The 17875-nt window shown below is 36.5% G+C and overlaps 1 protein-coding gene across 1 annotated transcript in view; it reads left to right on the forward strand.

The window, feature by feature from the left end:
• The window catches only part of LOC140161664 (formin-like protein 2), a 109827-nt gene that overhangs the window by 91017 nt on the left and 935 nt on the right, over positions 1-17875 (forward strand). The window contains exons 14-23 of the mRNA XM_072184965.1: positions 3658-3702; positions 7651-7909; positions 10329-10508; positions 11336-11460; positions 11694-11899; positions 13821-13968; positions 15187-15273; positions 15881-15949; positions 16294-16374; positions 16868-16997. Coding sequence (XP_072041066.1) covers positions 3658-3702; positions 7651-7909; positions 10329-10508; positions 11336-11460; positions 11694-11899; positions 13821-13968; positions 15187-15273; positions 15881-15949; positions 16294-16374; positions 16868-16997 — 1330 coding nt within the window. The remainder of the gene's footprint in view (positions 1-3657; positions 3703-7650; positions 7910-10328; positions 10509-11335; positions 11461-11693; positions 11900-13820; positions 13969-15186; positions 15274-15880; positions 15950-16293; positions 16375-16867; positions 16998-17875) is intronic.

Below are 17875 nucleotides of genomic sequence, written 5' to 3' on the forward strand. Positions count from 1 at the left end.
CGTAAGAAGAACTTTAAATTTAAAGTCACCAGTCATGCATCAGTTCAAGAAATGTTGAACATAAAAATGAGAGGTTAACCCCTGGACACTACTGGTCATCTAACAGCATTTCTGATAACTTGAAATGCTCATTTCAATTGCCAATTATGACTAGGCTTTAAACTATTTATGGTCAAACATGCATTTGCAAAGCACCTTATTAATACCCTTCTTGATTGGTTCAATATTCATTTTAGTCAATCGGCAGGTAGTTCTCATGGGGTTAAGAATATCTCAGACAAGGGTGAATATCCTTATATGTCTTTCATCATAGAAGTGCTGATTTTCATCAGCCAGAGTGGTCTAATTGTGTCATTGATAACATCACAACAATATCCGGTAATGTCCAATGACATTTTGATCAATGGTATTTATATTCAAAATGTAGCCAAATGTTAGTTCTGCTGATACTTTTGTGTGTGGATATATGTAAAAGGACATTGCCAGCATCTGGATAGCCATGAATGTGTTCAGTCATTTGGAGGGGATGTTAAACTGTCAAGCCTGTATAAGTGTAACAATATGCACACAGGAACAGCAGTCATCCACATATAAAAGTGTGTTGTTAGTAGGTCAAAAATAGCATAAAATTACATGTCATTTGGGGTGAAGGGTATGTCAGCGCTCGGCGGTTAAAACTCTTAAGACTCTGCGGTAGAGCAATAAACTCACACATATATGTCTGGTAAGCTCATGAATCTCAAAGGATGTATGTCTGTTCATTCATTTTAAAGCAGTTCATTAGGTTTGTAGAAACTTATACTATCTACATTTCATCTTGTCAAAGCAAAAATGGTGAAACTGTCAGGTCAGTAAACAATATTTGGTTTTGACGAGATGAAATGTAAAGTATGATAGTTTTGTTAATGTTTGCTGGTGTTGGGGTGTGTGTGTTTAGTTAGTTATGTGTCTTCTTTATTTGTGCATATATCTATTTATTTTATGAGTATGGTAATTTGATCAAGTTCTCATGCCTTAAGTAAAAAGTAAATTTTTGTTCTTGAAGTGTTTCTTGTTTTGATGCCACGTGTTCTTTGTTAATTATTCACCTACGCTCTGTCCAACATCACTTGCCATTTCAATTATACAAGTAATTCCTGATCCAATAATAATAAATGTTCCAGCCAGTAACACCACTGTTCTATTTATTTCCCCATGTTTCCTTGTTCTCTACAAATCACACTGCCATATATGGTGTGTGCCTATGTATGATTTTGCTATGGAACTTATGCTGTTTTCCAACCAATTTTGTGAGTTTTACACCTCTTTTTGAATTTTGGGATTGCAACAACACTGGCTTGCTTTTGTCTTGCTTATACTATGTTCACACATCACTTGGTCACATACATCATGGAATGCTTTCACTGAATCACACAATGTAATCATGGAATCAAGCAAGTAATCAAGCAGGTATAGGGAAATTATGATGATCATTCATCATGGAATGCAATATTAAATTGAATCACACAATGTAATCATGTAATCAAGCAGGTAAAATAGGGGTAGCCTGATGCTCATCATCATGAAGTGCAATAACTGAATGTAATCATGGAATCAAGCAAGTAATCAAGCAGGTATAGGGTTAGCGTGATGATCATTCATCAAGGAATGCAATAACTGAATCACAATGTAATCATGGAATCAAGCAAATAATCGAGCAGGTATAAGGTTAGCATGATGATCATTCATCATGGAATGCAATAACTGAATCACAATGTAATCATGGAATCAAGCAAGTAATCAAGCAGGTATAGGGTAAGCATGATGATCATTCATCATGGAATGCAATAACTGAATCACACATGTAATGGAATAGCATGATCCAATTACTCAAAATAGCCTGCGATCATTGAAATCAAGCAAGTAATCAAGCAGGAATTGTACAATGAAATCTCAAGTTCTCAACATGAAATGCAATCACAGAATTACACACACACAAAAATCAAGAATTCAAGCAAGTAATTAAGTATAGGAATGGATCATGGAAAGCAATCACTGAATCACACAAATATTAAGCAATCAAGCAAGTAAACAAGCAGGCATTAGTGCAATGAAAACTTCTTTATTCCCAAATTTAAAATTAGCAGGTGCTAAATCTTGCTTGCTAGATGCTTTACAGTGAGAATGGGCTATTCCATTTAAAATCCACACTACCCCTGTGGAAGATTTTGGAAATATCTGCCACAGGGGGAGTATGAATTTCGAATGGAATAAACACATTAGGCAGCTCCATTTGAATTTCATACATCCTCTGAGAATGATTCAACATGAATCTTCCACTAAGGGAGGGTGAGTTGGACACACAAATAATAACATGTGCCCACTTTATCACTAACCTTCGTGTGGGCACATTGCCATGGTCAAACGGATGGAAAATGGGCAATTGTGTCCTGCTGCCACGAAATGAGCGTAAAGTCTCAAGTTTAGAGTTTAGAATTTCAAGACGTTCCAGCTCTTGAGTTGATGTTCTTTGTTTGAATACAACTGTATTGGCAGTGGTATGTCCTTTGTGAATGGGGGACATAATTGAATACAAAGTACACCATATTAATTATTATGTCCCCATTCACGATGGACATACCATTGACTATACAGCAGCAACTCAACAATTGGAAGATCTCGAAACCAACAACTTGTGACTTTACGCTTATTTTGTGGGAATAGGTCACATTTGTCATGCTGTGCTCGTTCATTTCAAAATTCTCATTGTAGTAGATGATGTAAAGATGAGGTAACATCATATTGGATGTCTTTAGCGCTGGGTAGCACCGCAAATGCAAAGCAAAAAAAATACACTATAATGGCAATATTAATTACATGACATTCATTAAATGGGTCAACTGTACTATGCCTAAAACTTAAAAGGATAATTTCTGATTATTGCTTACAATGGTTAATTGATACTGAAAGTGAACACTAATATTTATGCTACTGTGTGAAAGTTTGTAAAACACCTACTTGAGCCTTATAGAACAATACAGCAACTCTTGTTTTCTGGAAGGCAGGCATATTATTTTCACTTCCCTATCTATATATCCAATATATATTGACCAGTAACTTAGATATATATCAAAAAGAAAAACACCTTTGATAAATTATTGAACAAAATAGAAGAAAAGATACGTGTAGAGAAAGAAACCTAAACTGGTTTCCAACAAATAAATCAAAAGAAAGGAAAATATGAAACTAAAATGTATAACTAAATGGGACTATTATAATAGGACTTAGAATTCCCTGCAATAGAATGTATCAAAAGGTCATGATGTCCTCTGTACCATTTTTTCACCCGAATGTGGCAGTGACGTCAAAACGTTGAGGCAGTTGTTTTGCACGCATCTATGTGGCTTCTTTAAGCACATGTACGTCAGCACTTTAAGCAAACACTATCAATTTGTAGCTCCGCTCAATGAAATGTGCACCGACATCACTGCCCCACCAGGGTGGAAAATGGTATAGCGTATGTCCTAAGATACAAATAGCCATTCGTAAAACCATTCAAGAATGAAACTAAAATTAAAATACAAAGGAAAATATGAAACAAAATGTATACCAGATGAGAGATAGGACTTGGAACTTTTTACCTTAGAATTGACCAATATTTCATAATATGTCTTTTAGCGTACATCATTACTGGATAAAGTACAAAAGAGATTAATGTTAGCAGTAAGTTTTCATCCCATATCATTCATCATGGCATTACATTGCATATTGCTGCTTGTAGCCTGTTTAGCATGTTTCTGAATGAATCGGTAGTAAGTCAGGTAATGATTAATGAAGACCAGGGGCTGAACTTTTTTCTACCCTAGTCAGCCAGGTCGGTAATTCCAAAAAGTTACCAACCAGAATTGCCAGCCATTACCGGACATTTGATTTTGTTCATACTGTTCTATAACATTTACCCACAGTGTGGTGTGCAATCTTATTCATCCATCCATAGAGTTATCTGCCATTGTCAGTCAGGTCGATAATTCAAAAATGTTACACTAGAACTTTTTCAAAATGACTCTGTTCATGGTTTATTTCATAGTATTTTAAAAGAATACTATAAAGGTATGAAACATATTTCTTTCTGTGCGTGAAATGTATGACCACACAGTTTCATAACTATGATCTGTGCATCAGGTGTGGCAACTCCTCTTCTCCATGGTTGTGGATCATACGCTGGAGAAGTGATGTAATAATCGGATAAACTACCATAGCAATAGGGTAAAACAATTTTTGAATATCCCGCACTTCACTAGTACGTTCACACGGTACCCTCAGTCATTCGTTTATTTCACTTGGCTGCGACGCAGGTGACTGTGATTTGAAGCCAAATGGCATCTGGCAGTAAAAAGTTGTCGACTGTGATTTGAAGCCAAATGGCATCTGGCAGTAAAAAGTTGTTGAAGTCGCCCAACAGTAGGATGTTCTTTGCCTACCAGGTCTTCTTTTACCAAGCAATGGGGTGTAGAGAGCATATCTTCTGCAGAGTTCTTCCTGCATCCTCAGGATATGTCTCAGGGATCGTAGTCGTTGTGACTTGGCAGAGTTAATTGATAAGTGCCTTAAGCATGGTGTACAATATGAAACAGAAAAAATATGCAGTCTAGATAATGGATACAGGCCTGAGAGAAATATATTTAAACAGAGATGGGGAACTGACATGATGTAACATATTAGGAGAGTGAAAAAAACTCTGAATGGGCAGCGGAGATGTAATGGTCTAGATCCATTCCAGCCACCACATGGAACCACAGTGAATTACTGGTGAAACTTTACCAGTCATGAATTGGCAGTGAAAGGTTATAAAATAACAGACAGGAAGAAAGAATGTAGCATGGAATGTTTGAATTTTTGCAGAACATAAGTTTTTCACGCTCAAAGCAGCTCCCGCGAAAATGAAAATGCAAAATAAATTCTTTCATATAGGTCTGTGTGTTAGAAAACAAAAAAATTGCTAATGATGCCACACACTTTGGCTGCCAATGATCGGGAAGTGATTATCCACCCAGTTGGGTGGTTTTTGTGCTAAATTCAATAAATGCACCCAAATATTAGGATTTGGGTGCCTTTTCCTTTGCAGAAAGCACCCAAATAATAGGATTTGGGTGCCTTTTCCAATGCCTGGAAATTGGGCTACTTGGTGGGATGCTGGCTGCCTTTCTGAAAGCTTGGAAATGTTTGGTACATGCTAAAACTATTTGCACTGCATGCACAAATACAAAATTACTAACAGCTTGAATGAGGTATAAATAAGCATAATTTTATAAAACTGATTTGAATGAACCAAATTTTGTACCACTTTCTATGTTGAGAAAAGATTACATGGTGCTCAAGAATATGACAACAGGAATGTAAATTTAAAAAAAAATTCTGACTTGAGATTTGAGCTCAGGACCTCTGGTTTTCTTCTTTTGTAGGCTGAAGTTCTTATCAACTTAGCTATCAAAGATGTTAACAAAATAGCATCAAATGCATCATAATAATGGGCTATGCCTGTTAAATCCATATAATCCAAGGAAGACATGACCTTAATTTCCACACAGGCTAGGGAGAGTGAATTGCAAATGGGGTTATATCTGAGTGGGTAGCTCCATTTGAAATTCATACCCCCTGTGTGGGATATTAAAGTCATGTCTTCCATAGGGGGTGTAAGGATTTCAATTGTAATAGCCCAATGTACTGTTTCTTACCAGCTGCCTTGATAGCTCCGTTTATAAGAATAAGAAAGTGATGTTCAGATATAACATGAGAAATTATTTACCTTTGATGGGTGAATTGTAAAAAAATGCTTTTTAACTTGTCCTGTAGACAATTTGCTGTAAAAATTTGATAGTTAGCATATATGTGCTTACTATCGAGCGCTTTTAAAACATGCAAACATGAAGAGCCCCATCACACAAAAGTCTAAGAGTTTTGAGCAAATCATCGATACACATAGTTATACACCAACAAATAAACCTGCAAATTTGTGTCTCAACCCCATAGCTCAGTTGGTTAAACGCCTGAATTTGGGTACAATTTCATGTTTTCAAAAGCGCTCAATAGTAAGCACATATGCTAACTATCGAGTTTTTACAGTATATGTCCATATTGTTAGATATAATCTTTATATACCATAGGGGGAAAAAAGTCAGTCTCTCAAACATTTGGCAAAATAGCTATGTGCTATGCTTCTTTTTTTCTGTGTTTTAGCCTACCTTTTCCTTGGTTTTTGGCTGCTACGTGACCATTTCTTTTTCGGATATAGAATGGCTTTCACATAGTTTTGCATGCTCGTTTGAGAGACAAACTTTTTCACCTAAGATATAAAATTCAGAGATAGAGAAACTATAATGAAAGACAAAGATAAAGACAATTTATCGCGTCTGACGTCATCTGTCAATCAAACTCGAGCACGGTTTGTTTATACGTGTCGCGATGATGACTTGCTGAAAGCGGATTTATAACTGGGCGCCTTATTGTTAATTTTGCACCTTTCGACATGCAAACCATCTCGTAATTTTTCGCCATTTGCTGCTATTCCTTTTCTCCGATCAGCACCAGATAGATCGGTCTTCCTTTTACGTGCTGATTAACCTGTGTAAACCAATCAAGGATCGTAATTGACAGTGACATCAGACGCGATAAATTCTTTTTATCTCTGTCTTTAATTATAGTCTGATGATCTTGTCAATCAAACTACCCATAGCCTGTGATTGGTTAGTAGTGCGCAAAAGGGAGATTGATTCATCTGGTACCTTCATCGGATAAAAGGAATCACTGAAAATGGTGAACAATATCAGTACTTTTACCAGGCAAAAGCAACTTTTCTATTATTTGGCTTGCTCAAGACAGTAGCTTCTATGAATGATACACGCATGATCAAAGGCAATATATCTGTAGGGTGCTGCCGCAGTCACATTTTGCCGTATGCCAACTCACAGATGGCAATGTTCCGAAATTTATTAGGTTTTCTGAATTTTTATAAATTAAAAAAAAAAAATCTGAATTTTTTAATTATTAAATTATTTTAAAAAAAAAATTTTACAATTTTTTTCCGGATTTCCGGATTTGGAGAGTCCCTCAACCTAGAGCCAAGTGCTACAATCAGTTTTGGTTGATTTTTAAACAATTTGAGGAAAAAATTACCAAAAAAATTACAATTTTGTATCATAAAGGGACTCCCGGTCATGAGGAGCTGCACTTCAGTTGCTATGCTCCCTATGCCTCGCAATTGTCTGTTATTTACAGAATTTTTTGGCAAATCACTATCATCTCTGCAACTACAGATACACTCACTGCCTTTGATAACGTGTGTATCACACCCAGACAATACTGCCTCATTGAAGCCAAATGGGCTATAGGCATTGTTGACATTTTTGTTTCCTATTACTAAGACCTAACTTTTCAGACAATTTGTTTGAAGGTGCAAAACTAACCATAGGTATGCTGTTTACCTGCTGTGTTCAGAAGGTTCAATCATCATGACAAATCGTAATTTTGATTCAGAGTTTGATAAACAGGTGATGTCAGAGACAAGTCACAAACTATAGTCTCTTCATCTCTGACTACTTATTACAAAGCATGGATATAGCTAACACCTCACACTGATATTAACATTTGTTTATGATCATTTCTTTCTATCAGCTTGAAAAAAAGGAGAGAGAGAAACAAATCCACGCCTTAGAACGTGCCAAGATAGAACAAGATGCACTTTTGAAAACAGCACAGGAATTAGCAGCCAGCGGAGGAGGAGGCGGAAGCGGAGGAGGCGGCGGAAGCGGAGGAGGCGGCGGAAGCGGAGGAGGAATGGGTGGAGGCGGAGGAGGAGTGCCAGGAGGTGCTCCAGGAGGACCAGCAGGTCTACCGCCACCACCACCACCACCCCCACCTCCACCAGGTCCAGGTAAAATAGTGTTTTAATGATAATAGCTGCAAATGGAATATTTGTGTGTATTTTACATAGAATAGGTCATCCCATCTGCCAAAAATTGCGAACAGGCTAAAAGGGATTTACCAATTACAGCAGTGCGAAATCATGCCATGTGCAAATATGGTAGTTGCAAGCGCATAAAATGTTCTGGCGCAAAGGATGCGCACACGCGAAAGTCATTGTACTGCAGAATTCCTTGCTACGTCACACACAGAGGTCATTGATAGATATCAATAACCTCAGGTGTGCGTATATCATCTAACAAGCAATTTGATTGGGACTCACATATGTGTACATCCATATCAAAAGGATGCACTTGTCGGCAGCTACATGTGTCTCATTTCGCATAATAGCTAGGAATAAATACCAGGCTCATCTCAAGTGGAGGTCACTTCAAATCATTCCCAAGTCACATGGTTAAGGAATGTTCTCTGTATTCCTAAACTATATGACTTGGGGATGATTTGAAGTGACCTCCACTTGAGATGAGTCTGGTATTTATTCCTAACTATTATGTGAAATGAGACACATGTAGCAGCTGACAAGTGCATCGTTTTGATCTGGATGTACACATATGGTGTAATACGCAGAGGTTATGAATAATGCTATATCAATTGTCCAGGTCACTTAGGTATCAAGTGAGGTTTTTGTTGAAAGGTGAACGTTTTGTCATTTCTCCCACTTGTATTATTTTCATATCATTAATCACTCTTTTTCTTTTTTTTTCCAGTGTACATTTTACAATCATAGTTTACTCAGATAAATACAGAAATTTGATTTTTATACACCAGGTATTTTTTTAAATATTAAACAATACATAAACAGTACCAGCACACACACACTCTCACATACATATTTATATAGCATTTGAATTGTCTAGCTTTTACAATAAGAACAAAATGTTAAGTTGAAAAGTCCTTCCAAACCTGCCATTTATTTTGATAAACTCGGTATTTTGAATCTTTTAAAAGAATGAATCTTTCCAATTTATGATAATATTCTATTTCCTTCTGAAGAGGGATAAAAGAAAGGGTTGAATTTTGGCATCTTTTTCTGTATATATAAAACTTAGTTAAAATGAGAATTAAATTGATAGCACTATTTAGTTTTCCTAAATCTGTCCCGAAAAGAATATGATTTCGGTTGAATGTGATAGGTATACCGAGTTTTTGTAAACACCAGGTTTCGAGCTGAGACCAAATGGGTTTAACCTTTTTACAATCTGATAAAAGATGAATTATAGGTTTCGGGTTCCTCGTTGCAAAAAGTACATATATTATCATTTCTTTTGCCAATTTTAAACATAAATGTATTTGTGGTAAGAATTCCATTTAAAATTCTGTACTGAAACCACCGTAATTTTGTATCCATTGTACATTTAAATGGCAACAAAGAGTATATCTTCCATTCATCATCTGAAAAACTACTATTTAATTTTACTTCCCATTTTCGTTTTGCTCTTGGTATCTTTGAGGACATAAGTTGTTTACAGATTGATCTGCAACCTTTTTATCTTTTAAAATAAAACTGAAATGAAATGGGATAAACGGCTTAGGAATTGCAATAAATGTAGCGTTTTCCTGAAATAGATCTTGAAATTACTCTTAATTGCGCAAATTACACTGTTGTATTCCAAAAAAATGTAGCCGTAATCCATAATTTGTTTCAATTTCATGAAGAAAGAGAAAACGGTTTTGGTTAACATGGACAAGGTCAGAGACAAATTCAATACCTGCTGTCCGCCAATTTTTATAATTTATTTCTTTACCACCAATCTTAAACCATTTGTTTTCCCATAAACATGATCTTAACACATCGTCAATTGTATTAGGATTGTGTTTTTTCTTTACCTTAGACCAAGATAAAAGAACTTCTTTCCAAAAAACATTTTGGGAATTTTTTGCTACTTTTAGTGTATAATTTGCGCCCTTTTCAAGATCATTAATATGTATACCAGTTAAAATAGAAAAAACATCAATCCTTTAGCATCAATACCTCCATTTACAATTCGTCTAATCCATGTACATTTCAGTGCTTCAAAGAATAAATCTACTTTAACCAATCTTAATCCACCTTCAGAGTAATCATTTGACAATTGATCTCTGCTTATTTTATCTCTTGTACCTTTCCAAATAAAATTATAGATTTTCTTTTGTAAATCTTTTATAAAGTCTTTTGACGGGTTAGGAATTGAAAGAACAAGGTGGTTAAACTTTGGTATCAGTAGGGATTTGACTATAGTTATTCTTCCAAAAACTGTTTCTTTTAGACCAATGATGCATTACCTTTGTCACCGAATTCATAACCTTATCATAGTTCAAATTAACCATTTCAACCAAATTGGTTGAAAATTGTACTCCTTTAATCACTCTTTTTTTGTTTGTTTTTACAGGAGCAGCACCACCTCCACCACCACCCCCACCACCACCACCAGGCATGGGTATGGGTGGGCCCCCACCACCACCACCTCCACCAGGTGCACCACCACCTCCCCCACCCCCAGGGGGTGTTCCACCACCCCCACCTGGTCTATTTGGGCCTGGTCAATTTCCTGGAGCAGCACCTTACGGATGTAAGTATCAAGTTTTACTACTTATTGTATACTGTTATTTTTGCATACAGAATATTTAACGATTTCATGATTTTTTGAAATTCTGTAAGTGTAAAGTACATTGAAATATGTATTTTTGCAAGTTGTTCAGGGATGTAAATCTTCCAGAAATTTGCCCCACCCCCCAAAAAAATCTGGAAATGATTTTTTTTTACATTTCTGGAATTGGATGATGATAATTTGTAATTAAAAGAGCCATAACAACTTTTTTAGGATGGGGGTGATACCCTGCAGCCTATTCCCTGGACAAACCCCCCTAAATGTTCAATACCGCGGGCAAGCCCTCAGCCACCTGTCCAAGGACCAGATGAATTTTTAGGAAATGGATAAGTTGCCCATTTGCATCCCTGTTTGTTATTTTCGTGCCTGAACATCTACTCCCAAAATTTGCGAAAATAACAGAGTACAGTATTTTCTTGAGAAACAAATTTAATTGGTTCATGGCTGTGTACGGGAACATCAGCGATTAGCCGAACCAGAACACCCTAAATTTAATCCAAATGAAATAAGGCTTAATCCCATAAGAACTACCTGCTGATTGGTCAAACAGAAGTTTCATTATCAATTGGACCAATCAGCAACATTGTTAGAATAATTTCACAAGGAATAATTTTTAGAATTATTTGCAAACTCCATTCTGATTGGTGATTAAAGTGAAGATATCACATATTGACAAAGAGGCAATGTTTGATCGGTAGGTAGTGCTCAGGGGGTTAAGTCTAATTAGTGACCATCTGAACATGCTTATATAAATATTTTAACAAGCTGTTGCATTATTTGTCCATCAGCTGTCACAATTAAGAAGAGGATAAATACCAAATATCGTCTGCCGGCCCTTAACTGGGTAGCATTTAAACCCAACCAAATTGGAGGTACTGTGTTCAGTGAACTTGACGATGATAGAGTTATGAAGGTAAGATTTTTCTTGTAATTTTTGATGGAAGGAGGAGGTCAGTATTTGATGCAATTGGTGGTGCATAATGTGAAAGAAGACAGTCTGTAGAAGAGATGGTTACTGCAGATAGTAGACCCATGGCCATGGTCGCTAGATCACCTTCGGGAAACAGTTTTTACCATCTCTCCAATAAGCAATCTATATTTGTATATTTATCACACCCATATTTCTGTTTTTGCAATCTCACACAGATTGTAAATTTCAATGAATTTGAAGAGATGTTCAAGACCCAGAACCAGTCGAAGGGACACACAGCGGTGGACAGCCCTACTAAGAAATCTACCCTGAGGAAACCAGCGGCGACATCATTGCTAGAGTCTAACAGGTTACAGAATCTATCCATCATGAGACGCAAGATAGAGCTTAGTAAATCAAAGATTGTGTCAGCTATTCAAAGGTAAGTCAGTGGAAGTCATTTTTAGGTCTGTATGCACAAAACAAGGACCTGGTCTACCCATGGAAGTTAGAATTAGGGAGGGGCCCTTTTACTTTTTTTTTTCTTTTCCTCCTTTACTTCTAGCAAAGTACAAAAGTTGAACTGCAGTCATGTAATATTCAGCTACATGTATTTGCCCTTAACAGGATCTGCTATAGTATAACATAAGGTATGTAAATACCAAAAAGTTCCTTAAGACTAATCTCCATGGTTAGACCTGCTCTAAAGTTAGACCTGGTCTAACTTGTTTTGTGCATACGGACTTTAGAGTCTAACAGTTCAACCTATCATCAAACGCAAGACCAGTGACAGTACCATAGGGGGCTTGGGGGAAAATGCTCCCCCTCCCTAGTCAGAACTCTTTCCGCCAGATGCTCACCAGTAAAAACCCAAAATTAAGAAAATATCCATTTTTTGCAGCAACTTTGCGCAAAATTTGTTGATTTGTGCCCATTCCCCAATTCACTTTCCCCCCAAAATATAATTTCTGGTGCCACCACTGTGCAAGGCAAGAGCTGCATGATGCCAAACATATGTCCACTGGTCAAAAGACAAGCCTTAAATTGATAACATCATACATCAGCCTGGGTCATCATGAATACTGTGTCCAGTCACTGCGTACCATGTGTCTCGCTTGGTGCCATATACACTGTATATTATACAGTGCACTCAGATCTCACACCTTGTTGAAAACACTTATAAACACATCAAAAGAAATAAGTCCCCCTCTGATCATGTCGTCATAACATTGTAAGGTTTTGTTTTGTACCAATGAAACTAACTTTGAAATAATTATATGACTGTTTACTAAGTGCTGTGTGAAAATGAGACATTTCCATGACTTCAGGGCTGAATGAGCCTAAATTGAAGGCAAAAACTGCCCTTTTCAAAAGTCACAAAGTAGGCCTATGCTTGTCACAAAAGTTGATTCATGGCTTGTTACTAATGGAAAACCCCATGTGTTTGAGTGCAGTTTAAAATAATGTGTTTCGATTCTTGATCATTCAGCCATGCAAATCCCCTTCAGAACAGTGAGTGGTAAGATGGTCAGTTCCATTCCTTGTCCCAATACGCCTTGCAGTTAACAAGCATAGGCCTACTTTGTGACTTTTGGAAAGGGCAGTTTTTGTCTTCAATTTGGGTTCATTCAGCCATGAAGTCATGGACATCTTTCAATTTCACAAAACACTTGGTAAACAATCATATAATTATTTCTAAGTAAGTTTTATTGGTACAAAGTTTTACTTTACGATGTTATGACGAAATTTTCAGAGGGGGACTTATTTCTTTTGATGTGTTTAGTATGATTGCACTACACTAAACAGTATGTGAGCTACAAGAGTAAAAAAAGTGCCACATGTCTCCAATAAATAAGTGTAGTGTTGGCATTATGTTATGCACCTAATGGATGTAAGTGTGTAGATATAATAAACTCCTCAACAAAAGTTTGGAAAGTTTTTTCAAGCATCTATATCTCAGATTATTTGCGACATATTCATAAATTGTGTTGCATATCAATGGATAGCTACTTTATTCCCCTTTACAATGACACCACATTTGAAATAATCACCTTTTTTACGGCTGTTTGAGACCCCACTACATTCAAAAGACGCGTATATATGCTTGAAAAACTTTCCAAACTTTTGTTGAGGAGTTTAAATGCCAGAAATAAAGAAATGTTTAACGATCCTGTCAATCAAACTCCCATGGCATATGATTGGTTAGTAGAACGTAAAATGAAAGATATTCATCTGGTGCCTTCTTCGGAGAAGAGGAATCGCAGAATATGGTGGATAATATTGGGACAAAAAGCAACTTTTCTTTTAATATTTCTTTCGAATATAAACATGTCTAACTCAGGTGATCTCTTTCTACCTGGCAGAACGGACCTATCAACTCTTCCCTTAGATACAGTAGAACAACTTCAAAGATTTGTGCCTAACGACAACGAGGCTAAAGCCTTCAAACAGTATGAGAAGGACAAGAAACCAGTCGACAAACTCACAGAAGAGGACCAACTCATGATGCAGGTAAAGAATTTATTCACCCTTCAAAATTGGTAACAGCCCGTTTGAACTCTAAAGGGTTAAAGTTAGAGTTAGGGTAGAGTCCGAAGTTTACCGTTTTCTAAAATCCATTTTCTGTGTTGTAATCCGTGTTGTAAAATTTGTAAATCCGTGTCATGAAAAAAGCTTAAAATGTATAAACAATGATAATTATTAATGTCACAATAAAGTGTTCAATATCGCGATCAATATGCTCTGATTAGAATATTCTCACGATATTAAATAGGTAGACTATTACGATGTTTGGAGGGCTATATGGGGTTCATGCCTTGGTAATATACCTTTATTTCAGTGTTATTAAACAGTATTTTTATCATAAAAGTTGACAAACACAACTCATGATTGTTTTTAACATTTTTTTCTCTTATCTTTTAACAATTTTTGTCACATCATACAAAAATGTCATTTTCCGTGTTGTACCTCCGATTCCGTGATTTTTTTCCGTTTTAAACTTCGGACTCTAAGTTAGGGCATATTAGGGTTAGGGATAAGGTTAGTATTAGTGTTAGGGATAGGGTTATAGTTTGTTCGGCTTATGATTGGCGAAATGTATTAGGTTTTTGTTACTGTACGTGTCATAAAAGTCCTAACTTAGGCTCGCATAAATTCACATAAGCATGCACCAGCCACACATTACGCAATGCACAAGTGCTGCACCCAAATGCTTGCAGGTCATTCTATATCATGATGTTATTAGTCTTGTTTTTTTTTGCCAATTATAAGCCGAACAAACTATTAGGGTTAGGATTAGAGTTAGGATTATGTCAGGGTTATGTTTAGGGTTAGGATTAGGACTTAGGTTTTAGGTTATAGTTGGGTGAAGTTTAAGGCTAGGGTGTTGGGTTTATGAGTAAAGTTTTTAGATATTCGGACCAATGACCCTTCGGACAATCGTCCTGTAACCTGAAACTGCAGTATCTGTAAAGAAAAAACATATCAAATATTTGGGCTTAAAACTATCCCATATTCTTCATGTCACTTTTCAGACTCATAAATGTTTTTTTGCTCTTACAGACGGATTCTTCTGTAGGGAAAAATGTGTCAGTCGCTATAAAATTAGTATACATTAAAAATGTTGAGGCCATGTTACTCTGCTGTCATTATAATGCGATGGCTAAATATATTAGATCAGTTGAATAGATATTTTGTAATTGCAGTATGTTATATTTTCACTTTTTCCAGCTTGTTAAAGTGGACCGTCTTAAACAGAGGTTACAGATTATGTCTTTCATGGGCAACTTCACGGATACAGTACATGCATTACACCCAGTAAGTAACCTTATGATTTCAAGACACCAAAAAAGTATTTGAAAAAAAATGTGATCTTGCTTAGTATGTCAGTGAGATACCAGGATTTCATGAAAGGACCCTCTTGTGACAAGGACTTTGCCTACATAATATGGACCCTATGCAATAAACTAACCGGAATGGTATGACAGATAAAATGGCAGCCATAACGGTGGACAGTCTAAGACAGTGGCATAGCCAGTGGGGGTGCCAGTGCCCCCATAGCATAATAAATAAAATAAATAAATAATAAATATTGGGAAAACTACAATCAAGGAACAAGAAAAAATGATGTTAGCACAAGAAAATAATGTTGGTAACTTTCAACTTGTGAATGTCAATTGCTGCCCTTACCCCCAAATCTTCAGCAGCAGACCTGCAAGGCCCCTTAACAGTGATTGAAGGGGGGTGAGTGGGTGGGGGAGGGTTGGGGGTAGGAAGAAAAAAAATAGTCAAGTGTGCCAACTTTTTTTGTCTTAATTTTAGCTGAAGAGTTGCATAGATGCTAAACTGTTACAACATGACTAAATTAAGATGTAGAATGGTAATTTTTTCACATTAAATAAAATTGATCTTTTTTTTGTTACAGCAACTCAATGCTCTCACAGCAGCATCATTATCTATTAAGAACTCAACACCTATCAAGAAGATACTTGAGGTAAGGATATGATTGATTGATTGATCAATCAGTTAATTGATCAACTGATTGGTTGATTAATGATGAAACAATTTCAGGGATTGGTCATGTTTTAAGCAAAGGATTGGCACATAGATTTACCACAGTAGTCCACTAGGCCCATGACACTATAGTAAAAAATTAATTTGAATGAACACAGCTGTCCACGATTCTACTGCGATCATATTTCAAAATACAATGTGAACGCACAACTTTCCATACTTATGAAAATACTAACCAATCACAAGTGAGTTGAATTCACTTCCGTGTTATTACATCTGTTTATGTAAGCATAACTGATGATGTATCTTGCTTATTCCTGACAGATTATTCTTGCCTTTGGTAACTACTTAAATAGTTCCAAACGAGGAGCAGCTTATGGCTTCAAGTTGCAAAGTTTAGACACGGTAAGTATACATATCAAAAAGCATTTGATTTACTACAGATTGGTTGTAACAGTTCTAACCAAGCCCAATCAATACTTGGCTTGTTATATGCATGTAATGATGTGAAGACATCAAAATCAGAGTTCATCAAGTTCAAAGCGAAGTTCACCTCCATTGAAATCCTGTGAAAGCTTCATGCGGTGTGTCCCCAAGCCTCTGTGACATTAACCAAAATGCACTTCGTCCTGAATTGCCAATATCATGTATTACGTAGGTCTTATTTTTGCACTCAAATCAACACTTCTTCATTTCGTTTCTTTTAATAATCAAATATATGCGAAAATAATGATCTAAAATTGGGCTTAAACTTGGTGCAAAGTATCCTTAATATGAAAAAAAACATGAAAAAGTCAATCTGAGGTCACTCAAGTTCAAAAGTCAAATGAGGTCAAATGTTAAAATTAGCCCACTAACTCCTTCCTGCATTCTGTAAACTCATTTTGTACTATTACAGTTATTGGATACCAAGTCCACAGATCGTAAGCTTACCCTGTTGCATTACATCGTAGAAACAGTACATCATCAATTCCCAGACGTTTGTAATTTCCACATGGACCTACAGTATGTGGAGAAGGCATCAACAGGTAAGCATAGTTTTCACTGTTTTTTTTTTTTTTTTTTCAAACTAATCTAGGGAATTTAGTTTATAGTTAGAAAATTATAGATTTATAATAATAATTTAGAATTTTTGGCCCCACAACAACCTGAGTTGTGTAGGGCTTATGGTGGGTACAATGGCTGTCTAGTTGGTTCACTGGGCAGAAGCAAATCATAAATCCATTCTACAGCAACTTCATACTTACTGAATAGATTCATCAGGTTTGAAGATAAATAAATATATAATTTCTTCTAAACAAAACCAAATTTACTCACGAGTTTGACGGTTTCGCTTTTCATGGTCGAAAAGCATCATCAGAATATTGATTGTTGATCACTTCTTCCGGTTGGACGATTCCTGACCACAACCTTGTCCTTAGGGTGGACTAGAAGTTTGCGGAGGTTAGTGTTAGGCTTCATGGCTGTGGCAAGGAGTGTAATGCAAATATAAGACGCATCAAGGAATGAATCTGGATTCGTAGAAGAGGACCCAATGTTATGAATAGGGACGACGGGGCACACTATCTAAGTCACGTATATGATCCTCTACTGAGTGACAGTTCTACACCCTCTGTGGTCAGGAATCGTCCAACCGGAAGAAGTGATCAACAATCAATATTCTGATGATGCTTTTCGACCATGAAAAGCGAAACCGTCAAACTCGTGAGTAAATTTGGTTTTGTTTAGAAGAAATTATATATTTAACTTCATACTTGTCAGGGGATAGGGAATGGTATTATTTGGTCCACCTTAAGTTCGGTAGTGATGTCAATGCTCTTTCATGGTTGTGCCGCAAGTATGCTGACAAACCAGTCCTGTACGTGTGTGTGTACTCTCAGGGCATTTAACTTTACGCATGCGATTT

The sequence above is a fragment of the Amphiura filiformis genome, chromosome 10, assembly GCF_039555335.1.
Source record: "Amphiura filiformis chromosome 10, Afil_fr2py, whole genome shotgun sequence".
Classification (NCBI taxonomy): Eukaryota; Metazoa; Echinodermata; class Ophiuroidea; order Amphilepidida; family Amphiuridae; genus Amphiura; species Amphiura filiformis.